General features: G+C 42.6%; 1 protein-coding gene across 4 annotated transcripts in view; it reads right to left on the bottom strand.

The window, feature by feature from the left end:
* The window catches only part of Mid2 (midline 2), a 102201-nt gene extending 89916 nt beyond the window's left edge, over window positions 1-12285 (bottom strand). The window contains exon 1 of one of the 4 annotated variants that reach the window (XM_063280153.1): window positions 11991-12285. Coding sequence is in view for 2 of the 4 variants with exons in the window: in XM_006234247.5 (XP_006234309.1) it covers window positions 11355-11358 (4 nt within the window). In the remaining 2 variants the exon portion in view is untranslated. Of the gene's footprint in view, window positions 1-11354; window positions 11927-11990 lie in introns of those variants that run through there. The other 3 variants (XM_006234248.5, XM_006234247.5, NM_001191889.1) reach the window with 3 other exon arrangements.
* Window positions 12286-13139: the final 854 nt, after the last annotated feature.

The raw sequence follows: 13139 nt of genomic DNA, 5'->3' as shown, positions 1-13139 counted from the left end.
AGAACAACAACAATTTTGTATTTTTATTCATAGCATGATTATGCCTGGCACAAAGTTGGTATTCGATAATGGCCAATAATGTGTTGCTCAGACCAAAAGTAAGAAGGTGCATTAGTATTCATTGATTATTTAGATGTGTTCTGAGTACTGAGCGCTTTATGTACATTAAATTCTTTCAGGACTGTGAATATGGTATTAGTACTAGACCCATCATATACTTAGGGAAATGAGGCACAGAACATTAGCAAGTCAACCAGAAACACAAACACAGAGCTGAAGTCACCATCATACCAATGCCTGTGCTTTGTCTCCTACACCTTTATTCTGATCATCCCACCTCCTTCACCGAAGTTATCTTGACTATTCACAAGAGCGTTTCTAAAGGGCCGGTTTCCGCTTCTATTTCTGTCTCTCTGTCCCTCGGAACCCTCTGCTTCTTTCCGACTCCTTCCTTTCGGTCTATCTACATCTGACACTGTACTTTATTACAATCTCTTTCGGAGCTCTAAGCATTCCACAATGTCTGTGTTGAAAACTACCTAGGTCGGTCAGAAGCATCGCACACAGTCACATTTACGTGTTCACGCGTAGATAGAATCAGATAAGATGCCACAGCTTCCCTGTCCTTAGAGGGTGCTGTATAAACTCTTCCATATTGGGGCTGGAGAGATGGCTGAGCGGTTAAGAGCACCGACTGCTCTTCCAGAGGTCCTGAGTTCAAATCCAGCAACCACATGGTGGCTCACAACTATCTGTAATGGGAGCTGATGCCCTCGTCTGGTGTGTCTGAAGACAGTTATAGTGTACTCACATACATAAAATAAATCTTTAAAAAACCTCTTCCATATGGAGAAGTACCTCTTCAATTTCATATGAATCCCTAAATTGTGTTCCCAAATCAATATGGCGCTCAAACCTCGCTATGAAATTAAATTGGGGAAACACATTCTGGGTCCCAGGAGCCTTGTATAAAGTCAAAGTAGTAATTTTTAACTAGAGGTTTCTGGGCCTCCTAGAAATGTCTGCAGTGTGTGAATGCCATATGCATTTGTCACCAGAAGAGCATTGTTCATAGCTTTCAAAGGACTCTTGGAGGTGTACATAACAGTAGAGTTTAACCCAAAACACAAACAAAAGAAAATATTAGAAAGGATAGACAAAATACAGAAATGTATTTAAATGAGTCACAACTTATGATGTTTTCATAGAACTGCAGTGAGTTAAAATAAGTTAGTTACAATCAACAATGTCAGACTGAGGCTGACCCCTAACACTTGAGCATCCTGTTTCCACCGGACAAATGATGGGATGGCTGGCATGCGCTACCATGCTGGGCACTCCATTTTATTTTATTATGACGCAGTAACATCATTCGCCAATTTGAGGGGTTGAATAATTTTTGCAAGTTCCTCAAACATTTGTTCAGTCATTTCTCGTGTTTTAGGACTCCTGGTTGTCATTAGCGCTGTTTTGCCATGTCTGCAGCTATCCTCCACTTCCCTACGTCCATTGTTACCCAAGCATCGTTACGAGACCAACTATTGTCTTTAGACTTTCCTTTAAAAACTGGGTACCATCGTTACAAAGAATGTAATTTGTTCAAGGTCATATTTGCTTACAAATAGCATAGAAAATATTCCAGTGTCGAAGAAAAGCCCTCTAGAAACAAGCCTGTGCATTTACAGCCAACTCATTTTTGACAAAGGTTCCAGGAGAATTCGGCAAAGAATGAATAATTTCAACAAATAGTTCTGGGAAAACTTCATCCTGACATGCACAAGAAATGAAGTTAGAAACCTATCTCACAACACAGAAAAACCATTAAAACCAGGCATGGTAGTGTGTGCTTGCAATCTTAGCCTTGACGGGTGGGGCCAGGAGGAATGTCATTGCAAGTAAGCTCAAGGCCACTACGGACTACAGAGTGAGATCTTGGGCTACAAAACTAACCCCTCAGTCTAAAGATGAAGATGGACCAATCATCTAAGAATCAAAGCAGCAAAAGTCTTAGAAGAAAAGATGCATATAAATCTGACATGACTTAGATTAGACAGCACGATTTTTTTTTTAGATCACAGAAAAATCACAATTAACCAATAAAGATAAATGCTACTTCATCCAAATTTAAACCTTTAGGGCTAGAAATAACACCATTGGCAGAATGAAAAGGCAAAGGATCCTCCTGAGAAGATAAACAAATAGCCAGTAAGCACAAGAAAAGATATCCAACATCATTAGCCATTAGGGAAATGCAAACCAAATAAACACAGTAGAACAGCTATAATAATACAGAGGATCGAAACAGAGAAAAGTAGCAGGTGTCTACCAGGATGTAGGGAAATTGAATCCCTCATATATTACTAGTACGGATGCAGAATGGTGCAGCTGCTTTGGGAAATAGTTTGGCATTTCCTCCAGAGTTAAATGTGAAGTTGCCATCTGATCAAGCAATTCCACTCCTAGGTCTGAACTGAATAAAATAAAAAATGTGTTTATTCAAAAGCTCATGCACACCAACGTTCATGGCAGCAATATTCATGGAAGCCAAGAGCAAAACAACCAAAGCCCATCATCTGATACATGAAAAATCAAAACACAGTTTGTCCTTAGGATAGAGTATTATTTGGCTATAAAAATGAATGGAAATACTGATAGCACCTGCAATATGAACAATCCTTTAAAATAGATTTCCAAATGAAAGAAGCCAGTACAGAAATGTAGTATATTGTGTGAGTCCCTTTATATGAAATGCCTACAATAGGGAACATCATAGGAATAGAAGCATAATCGCAGTCAAGGTCTAAGAGAAGGAAGGAGCAGGTGTGAGTACGAATATGGACGGACTTTCTTTCTGGAATTTTGACAATGTTCTGGAGTTAGATAGTGGTGAAGGCTGCACAAGTTTTTTACTATATTAAAAACAATTGGGCTGTATACTATTATGGTATGTATGGTGACTATTATGCTATATGAACCACATCTCAATCTTTAAAAAGAGATTCAAAGTCAAACCAAACTCTAGACTTAATATAGCTTAATACTGTATAGTATCAGTATGTTGCAAACTGTGTGATTATGCAGTGAGTATAAGCTATTGGATTACTTACTTTTATTTTTTTTCCAGATAGGGTGTCTTGTATCTCAGCAGGCCCTGAACTGGCTAGGTAACTAAGGATGACCTTGAACTCCTGATTCTCCTCCTCCACCTGCTTAGTGCTGGAATTAACAAGTATCATCACTCCCAGCTTGAATAGCTTATTTCCTTTTTTCTAGGTCACTGATTCCCTATGTAGGTCTTGGGATGCTCTGAGACATCTACAACATGTCAACAAGTGTCAGAAAATTCTTAAGCCTCACTTCTTATTCACTTAAAATATTTAAATTGCTGCTAAAACACTTAATTCCTACCTTTATCACAAAATACTTTAGCAGAGGAAGGGACACAACAAAAACAAAACAATGAGAAAGTGTAACTTCAGAAAGTCTTGAGAATTGAAGAGCTTAGATTTAGAGGGTTATAAAGACAGCAAAAGAATGTGAATCTGATGAGTATGACCCAATGGCAGATAATCACGACGCTTTCTCCAGAAAACACAATTGTTGTCACAAATGCATTAACTAAATGTACAAAGTGGTAGAAACAACTGACATTTTAAGAAATAAATATCCTTGTGCCTACAACCTAAGAGTTCCATTCCAAATAATTTAGTTACTGGTGTATAAACAAACATGTATGGTTTTGCTCTTTCTACTAGAACATTCTTCCTGCATGGCTTATCTTCACAGTCTATCCTCGTCAGTCTGAGCTTTGTTAAAAAGTAGGAAGAGAGAGGAAGGACGGAGTTACCAATGAAAGTAGACTTATTGGTGATGCATTAAAATGCTGTGTGTGCCTCTATAGAAACACAAAAAGGGTTTGCCTCTCCCTCCCAACTCTCTTTCTCTTTCTTTTGAGACAGGGGCTCACTGAATAACCTGGGCTAGGCTCAATCCTCTTGCCTCAGCCTTTCCGTGCTGAAATTACAGTCATGCACCATCATTCCTTCCTAAAAGGTAGAGGATTAAGATTTCAAAACATATCACGTTTTGCCTTTACAAGATGAAAAATTGAGTCAAGTATTGCCCTCCAAATCTAGCATTAGCTAACTCTGATCGAGTTATGATCAAGTAGCTGTGATCTGCACTTGACAGAATTCTATTATTTCAAATGCCATTTGAACATAACTAAATGCCTACTTATCCCAACAGCTAATAGCCTATCTAGTTTTCATCTTCTAGATCTTCTGAGTATGGCTCCCGACTCTTACTCTCTCCCTGGGGAGCTACAGTCTACCCTTCTTCCCATAAAAGCCACAAATGTGAAACTAAGCCTGACCTTTTGGGCTGTAGATGAAGAAAAGAGCTGCATTTTTATCTTTAAAAATAATACAAAAACTATTCTTTGGGATATTAGCTTTAACCTTTCACGATATTAGCATTAACTTCTCATGAGACTTTCCTTAAAATACTAGAAACTATCCATCTTCCTTGGAGTATGACCAAACAAGTCCTGGCTTAGTCTGTTTCTTCAAGTACAAAATACTGTTCAAGTTGAACTAGAATCACCAGGCATTCCTTTAAGATGCTTTCTAGATCAGATATCCTATTATTATAGAGTTCTTTCTATTTATTATCATGCAAATAAGATACCTTGGATGCTATAAACTAGCTCTTAAAAGCATGACTCTCAATCACCGGTGTAACTAGTCAGGCTAAGAAGTGATAAGCATTATCACCAAGGTGACAAGACGCACAAGTGTATGACTGTCCTTTGTCTAGGCTGATGTGAAGTGCAGTAGATGTTTTTACTTGCTGTACCTCAAGGAAGGTTTATTGAATGTTCCAGTGAACAACTAAAGGGGAGGGGAATGCCTTATGAGTATCAACCAATGAAAACATCTTCTAGACCTGAAAAAGAAAACTAAGGGGTTGGGGATTTAGCTCAGTGGCCGAGTGCTTGCCTAGCAAGCGCAAGGCCCTGGGTTCGGTCCCCAGCTCCAAAAAAAAAAAAGAAAAAGAAAAAAAAAAAAGAAAACTACCAAATCGAAGAACATTTTGATTAGTGGATGACACCTTCAAGTTCAGAAAAGCTCATTTGAAGCCCCTTGGATGTTGGTACATGGCTGTAAACCCAGCACTTGGAAGGCTGAAACAGGAAGATTACAAGTTAGTTCAAGGACAGCCTGGTCTACATAATGATTTCAAAGCCAGCTTCAGGGGTTGGGGATTTAGCTCAGTGGTAGAGCGCTTACCTAGGAAGCGCAAAGCCCTGGGTTCGGTCCCCAGCTCAAAAAAAAAAAAAAAAAGCCAGCTTCAGTTACACAGCAGCTGTGAGAAATAAATCTGACATAAGGATAGCCAATGGGGATTTAGCTCAGTGGTAGAGCACTTGCCTAGTAAGCACAAGGCCCTGGGTTCAGTTCTCAGCTCCGGAAAAAAAAAAAGAAAGAAAAGACAAAAAAAGGATAGCCAATGCATAGAATTCTTTATATTCTATATGATGAGAACTCAAAATAGAAGCAAAATGGAGGTTAGGTAGGTGGTCAATGACGGTAATTAGTTCAAATAATAATATATCTGTATAGTGGTTATATTTTTTTTAAAAAATCACTATTTCATTCTTTTACTAATGTCTTCTTAAAGTCTTCTATCTAACAGTACTAGCTTATGATGCAGGTAAAACATTTAAATTCTTTGGAGCACAGCTTCTTTATCTTTTAGCTCAAAAGCACCCTGTGCATGCATTGCATATTCCCTTGTGATGATCCCATGAGGGTAAAATAAATTAACCCGTTTTAAAATTACATTTACTTGCATCACACATTTACACACGATATACCCAGAACACTTTTTTCCCAAGCAAGAAACACCTGGAAATTCATCACAAACAAATTATTGACATGATAGAAAACAATCATACTTTTCCACACAATCCCAGGAAAACCACAGTTTTAACTGTGGTGATTCTGATGCTCATATGTCTTACCATTAAGGTTTCCATATGGTCCTTCAGAGGGAAGAATTATTTCTAGTGTTTTCTTTGTTCTGTTTCTTAACAATTTAATGATTTTTATTTGTATGTGAATTGATATTTTGCCTGCAAGTATGTCTGTGTGACGGTGTCAAATATTGGAGTTGCAAAAAGTTATAAGCTGCCATGTGGTTGCTGGGAATTGAACCCCTGTCCTCTGGAAGAGCAGTCAGTGCTCTTAACTGCTGAGCCATCTCTCTAGTCCCTCTGGTGTTTTCTTTGAGGCTCCCATCATATACGACAAGAGCTCAGAACCGAAGGTTGATTACTGGCTAGGACAGAGAACTGATCCAGTTCCTGACTAACAGGCATTACTAACAGGCATTAGTAACAGGCATTACTAACAGGCATTACTATAAGGCCTACTTACTGTAACTAGTCAGGCTAAGAAGTATAGGATTGGATAGTACATGAATTGAATGTTATTCCTTTCTAATAAACAGCTCCTAAATCTACCACTTTGAGTGTTTTATATAATTAAGTCATCACAAATATTAAAACATAAAAATAACAGAACCAAAAGTCTTAATCTGCCTCCAATACAAAAGATTAATCAAAGTCTGATCAAAATGCATTATATAAATGTATAAAATTTTCACAGACTAAAAATATTATTTTAAAATGATTAATCAAAGTAACCAAAGATAGATTTGCTGAGGTAACTTATAATGTTTGACAAGAATTGTTAAGTATGATTCATAACGCAGATTCCACTGGCAGAGCTGTGAGACTGGGGACAAACGAAGAACAGCCTTCTTTACGCAGGCTACTAGTGTACATTCTCATCCATTTTAAGATGGAATTTCCAACCCTCTGGGTTTGTTTTCAGTGACGCATTTTTAAATATACAGTGATTTTTAAAGTATTCAGTGTCCTACTGCCATGGGCAGTCATTTCCACTTCTCCATAATAAAACTTGTAATATATGTATGTAGGGCACCCTATTGAATGTTAGGCTGTGAGGACCCCAAGTTCTGATCAGTACCAAGAAACAGAAAACAGAGGCCTATTTGAAATCAAGCTTCTCCTCTCCCCGGAACCACATGGATCCTAGCAACCCTGAACAAAAGGCTATAGACGAAGTGATAGAGGATTGTGGACTATAAACCATTTTTTCTATCTCTGGACTGCACACACACACACACACACACACACACACACACACACACACACACACACACGTACACTTTGCTGCCTTAAGTCAGCGTTGTCTCCTATGCCTACATATTATGTTCCTATCAGAGAAAATTAGAAAATATTAGGATTTTAGATGTCAGGAAGAGTTGTCATTATAGAATGGGTTTTTATCAGATCATCTGGTCTCTGTAAGAGGATGACCCAGAGCCAGAGGATACTGTTCGTCCTCACCCAGAGGAGTCTGACCTGCAGAAAGAGACCGAGACAAAGCCCAAGGTCAGGCAGTCAGAGTGCTGTGGAGAAACAAGAACCCACACTTTTCTAACCCAGTTACACTGAACCAACATTGTAGTGTATACTCTATTCAGGCAAACAGCTCATGGAGAAAGTGACGGTGGGATCGTGTCACTTTTTTTTTTCCTCAAAATCCCTCTGCCAGGTTTATAGACTTTCTGGAAGTCTGACAATCAAAAATGTTATGTGACTATGGTCATAAAGAATAAAAAGATGAAAAAAGCAGCAGACAGAAAAAGCCACAGAACAGACTTCTACAGCCCACAGAAAACTTTGGGTAGTGTTTTAATATATGAAAATGGGTGGCGACGAGATTCTTGGCCCTTGAAGGCAAGAAGTGAGGATAAAGGGTGCTAAAGGTCTGCACAGAGCAGACAACAGCGTAGGACTATCTTCTCTTGCCACTGCTCATCTGAACTTCTCACTGTGGCTCAACCAACACACAGAGAAGCCATTTTCTGGCCTCCTCTGTTACCACTCAGTGACGATCAATGTATTTATTAAGGATCTGGAAATACAGACAGCACAATATCATATTTTGTACCCAATTTTCAAAAACAGTGACTATATTTAGGGCTAGTGAAACTGCCCAGCAAGTAAACTTGCTAACTACCCAGACTGGTGGCCAGAGTTAGATCCACAGAACCCATGCAGTGGAGGGAAAGAGTAGATTTCCACAAGTTTCCCTCTAACCTCTGCATGTATGCTATGGCACATATGCATGTACCATATACATGGTCAGAGGCACGCAAATAAAGAACTGTTAAAATTTAAGTGACTGCCTTTCAAACCTCTTGAACTGTGTTCTATCCATCATGAACGTGTTATACCTCACACTTTGATGATATAGTATTTCATGTAAGGACACTACGCACATCATAGACACAGCTTTCTTTTGTATAGAAGACAGAACAAAAAGTCAATAATACTAAATGGAGTTGGAGCATCCTCCTATCCCCTCAGACCTCTTCTAGCAGCTGAGTCCCATGGCCAATATCTAGAAATTTAGGAAAATCTAGAAAGATTGTATGACAGACAGACAAAGCCAAACAGTTATCTCTTAAAACAGTCACCTGAGACATAATTGTATGCCTCATCCCTGACTTTGTCTTTTGGGGTTTTACATCCCTGTTGAGAAAGAGAAATTCTAGTTCTAAGGGACCTAACAATCAGAGACAGTGTTCTTCACTCTTCATCAAGATGATGAGGTTTGTTGAGTGATTACAAAAGCATTCTTCTCTAGTCTCCCTCCTAATTGTTGCGGTGTCAGCAGATTTTATGGGAGGAGGGAATAGAAAGGCTCACTACTCAGAACACTACTTGGATGCAATTATGACACTCCACCAGCACTATTTTAAGGCCTGCAAGTTGGAGCAAGTTGCCCTGTTCTTAGAGGAGGGATTAACCAAACCAATTTTATCTAAGTCAATTTGCACTGTTCAGATGATATGTTTGTGAAGCAAGCAAGCCACTCATTTGCAGCAAGTGCCTCTCAGAAGTGGTCTTGCAAGGTACAACATGCTAGGTAGGAATCACGGGAGTCATGAAAGTAAATAGGAGAGACAGCTCTTCATGTCCTGTAACTTCTCTCCCTACTCCACACATCACGCACCCTGACCTGATCGAGCCTTGGAGATGTAAGTAGAGTTTAGCATAGGGCAAATATGAGCCCAAAATACTGGGTCAAGTGCAGGGCCTCCCTCAACACAGCCAGCAGAGGTGTCTGTGCATTAAAGGTGCTTTAAAAAATATTGACTCATGGCTGCTAGGTGCTAATTGTGCTTCTATAGCCAGACCTAAAGTTATCTGTGACACTTTTTATTGGGCATTAACTAACTCCCCTCCGCATAGGCTAAAAAAATGGGTGAGGTTGAATATTCAAATGAGTCTGACTCAGACTGTTAGGGTAAAGTGTAATCAATATGATTTATGACTCGACTTAAAATCATCACCATTACTTTCTATGCCTAATTGTATATATGTTCCCATTCAGTTGCACATACATTTGCGAAACAAATTGACTTAAGATCTAAATTACAATGATAATTTGAATCCCAAGGGAACTAATAAGGGCAAATTAAGGTTTGTGTAAATTAGTGTTCCCATTTATATCCAGTCAATCCAGTAACCCACTAAGGGATAAATGAAATGCTTTCACTGGAAAGTATAATGCCAAGGTTTATAGAATCCTTTTATCTTCAAAGGACCAAGCCAATACTCACAATACCCAGTACACAATATTATGCCTTTTATGCAAGTGCAGCATCTGTGAAAGAGAGGTCATACAAATGTCTAAAGGCCGTAAAGCCAATGCAACGTCACATTTGGAATGAACTCTCTGATCTTCTAGGCTCCTAGGCTTGTGTTTCAACCACATGAATCAAGTTTTGTAAGGAACAATCAAGAGAAATCTAATTCATATTATGCGTCTGTATTAAGCTAATTGATTGAGCAGGAATATATAAAAATAGCAAAGATCGATTCTCCCTCGGGGCAGTGCTGAGTGGGGAGGAGGTGAAAAGGGTGGGGGTGCTGGGATAGGAATCTAGGATACAGCAAAACTCCCTAAGCAGAAGGGAGCAAGAGTGTGAACTCTTCGTTTGCCAACTCCATCTTCTATTGGAATATTGTCAGAGCTGATTCGATTTCGGAGAGGAAATGGAGTGGGATTAAAGTCAGCCCTTATGGTCCAATTTGAGAATCTCATTAATCCCCACACAATAGTTGTCTCCTATTACAGTTTCCAATGTCTTGCTTCATAAATACTCCTCAGAGACAAACAACTAATGCCATTCACCAGCCCCACCCTCCAGAATCTTCAAAAAAAAAAATTCAAAGTGATTGAAAAGCAAGAAGCTGCACTGCTGGGATGTGCACAGGTCGACAGAGAAAAGCTGAGAGTGCAGGGACTCTGGGAGAGATGTGGCAGCTTAGATGGGAGGCAGGGATAAGAAGAGGCAGAATAGTGACAGCACATAGTGAAGAGAGAGGGGAAAGTGAGGAGTCCAACCATCCCGGGATCCTAATTTCCTGCTCTAAACCGAAATGCCTCCTAAATAAATAAATAAATAAATAATATGCTGCACGTGAAGTGCGAAACAACCTAAGCCAGCCCATCACCAGTAACGTTACAGTAATTCTTAGGAGCCCAAAATGAAAAAGGCTCCCGTGTCTCTGTTTCAGTCGCAGTGTGTCCTGTGGACACACTCAAGTTTTCCCTCTTCCCCCCAACGGCGCTGCTTTTACAGCTAGGCCAGAAATAAAGAACCACCCAGACAGAGACTTGAAGATCACTTCCCCAGCAGGGGGAAAACAAGGGAGGGGGGATTAAGTTTCTCCCGGGCTCTTGCCCGCAGGGTGTCCACCGCATCTCTGGCTGCTGCGCCAGCACCACTGAGCCAACCGCCGACCTCCGGGCGCCGCCCGGGCCGAGGACGCCGTGGATTGCGGGAGCGTGGGAAGGCGGCTGCGCCCTTTCCCAGACTTGCGCCTAGGCGCCAGGAGAGCTAAGCCGCTCCACTGCTTTCCCCTGGCTCGGCCTGGCCAAGCGGGAGGCCTCGGGCCGTTCCCCAGCCTGGGATCTAGGAGTGCAAACTCCTTCCCACGAGGGCAGTAGCAGGAGTCCGGGTCACTACCGTGTGACAGACAACTGGGACTCCGCCACTGCCACCTGGAGCCTCGAGGACCCAGTCCCGTCCGGTCCCCCCCACTCTCCCAACCCCGAGTGTCCTCAGCCAGCGCCGGCCCCGGCGGCACCTGAAGAGCAGCAGGAGCTGGCCGGGACCAAGCCCTGCGCGGGCGGCCACACTAGCCACCCCCCACCCCCGGGCCTCGGCGAGGGGACGCGTTTTACCCATATTGTTCCCGGGTGTCAGCCATCTCCTACGCGCGCCGGGAAGCGCCGTGCGCTCGCTGGCCTCCACAGCAAGCTGGCTCGGGCTCCCGCGCAAGCTCCCGGGCCGCTGTCGCTGCCGCCGCCGCCGCCACCACCACTCTAGGCCGCCGCCCGCCTTCTCCGCTGCGGCCGCCGCCGCCGTTGCCGCCGCGCAGCAGCCGGGATCCGCCAGCCCGCGCGCCCCACGGGAGACAGCACGGAGACCGCGACGTTCCGGCGTCTAGGTCTCCCGGGCTAAACTTAAAGAGTTTTCGCCTCTCAGTCCAGAGGCAGCTCCATGACACCACCGCAGCACCACACTGTCATTTCCGCCGCCGCAGAGGAAAAAAAAGGCAATCCCTTCGAAAGGAGGGTGGAGTGGGGGCAAGCGGAGCGGAGACTGACACCCTAAGGGAGCACGGGGAGGGGCCCGGGCAGAAGGGGCGCTGGGCCACCTTCCTAGGCTCACCTTCCGCCGCCCCCGCCACTCCCAGCTCCCCGTGCCCCTCCTCTGGAGGCGCGCTTACATGTTTTCTCCCCTGGCAGGAGTGACCGGAGAAACCTGAGCAAGCAAAGGCAGCGGGTGGGTGGGGTTCAGATTACTACTGTACCTACCAGCTGATTCCAGCAGCCTTTTCTCCAGCACCCTGTCATCTTGATGGAAGACACGGGGAGAAGGGGACTGACTGAACAGGCGTGTGTGTGTGTGTGTGTGTGTGTGTGTGTGTGTGTGTGTGTGTGTGTGTGTTTGCGCGTCTACAAGCGAGCGGGTGGTATGTGTGAAGTACAGAAGGAAGACTGTGGCCAAACTCTTCACCCACCCACCTCCCTTCTACATCCACAAACCCCCAGATTAGAGCAAGGGAAAAGGCTGTTGCACTCGCCAATGAGAAGAGTGTGCCTGGATCCTCCTCACGGGTCCTACTGGTGAAGCTGTTCTATGCAAAGTTAACTAGAGAGTAAAACAAAAATAGTGGAGGAGACAGAGAGGGGCAGACAATTGGAGGAAACCCAACCCCTTTTTCTTTTTACAAAGGGAGAATGGCTATGTTCTATTGGCCTTGGGCACAAGTTGTTCCGGTGGATTGAAGCCACTAAAAGTGTAAGGGGGTAAGGTTTCTTTTGCACCTTCTGATCATTGACCAACAATACAAGAGGGTCATTACCAAGAGGACAATGAGGCAGATGCTAGCCATCCAAGAATTCAATGTCCCTATTAAGATCCATTCGGAACCCAGGAGTTTCTCATTGGTCTGGATACAGCCTGCCTTTTGACCCGTCGTTGGCTCAAAGACCACCACACCCACTTAAAAAGTAGATGGGAGAAGGAAGCCACCCCAGAGGATACTCTTTCTAGTACCACTCATAGAGGGAAAAAGAAAGCAATCAAAAAAAAAAAAAAAAACAAAAAACAAAAAACAGCCCTTCTCACATGGGCCTCCCATTACTGTGTTTGGGAACAAATCCAAAAAGAGAAAAAAAAGGTAGATGGGTGTGTCTTGTCAGGGAACCAATAGCAGTCAGCCAACAGCACTGTTAAACAACCTGCTAGAGAACACTGGAGTGGAAATGAAGGGGAAAACCCAACCACATTACCTAAAGGGAAGTACAGTGCTGAGAGATGTAAAAGTTAATGCGTCATATTCTAAGCACAAACAACAAAAGCAAAACCAGACAAATGACACTACATAGGACCAACACCTACACAGCAGAGTACACAATCGACACATTGGGAAAGGGAGAAAATGTTTAAAATCATATAGG

This window comes from Rattus norvegicus, chromosome X (assembly GCF_036323735.1).
Source record: "Rattus norvegicus strain BN/NHsdMcwi chromosome X, GRCr8, whole genome shotgun sequence".
Classification (NCBI taxonomy): Eukaryota; Metazoa; Chordata; class Mammalia; order Rodentia; family Muridae; genus Rattus; species Rattus norvegicus.
The sequence above is the reverse complement of the archived record's forward strand: the minus strand, read 5'-3'. Positions and strand labels throughout refer to the sequence as shown.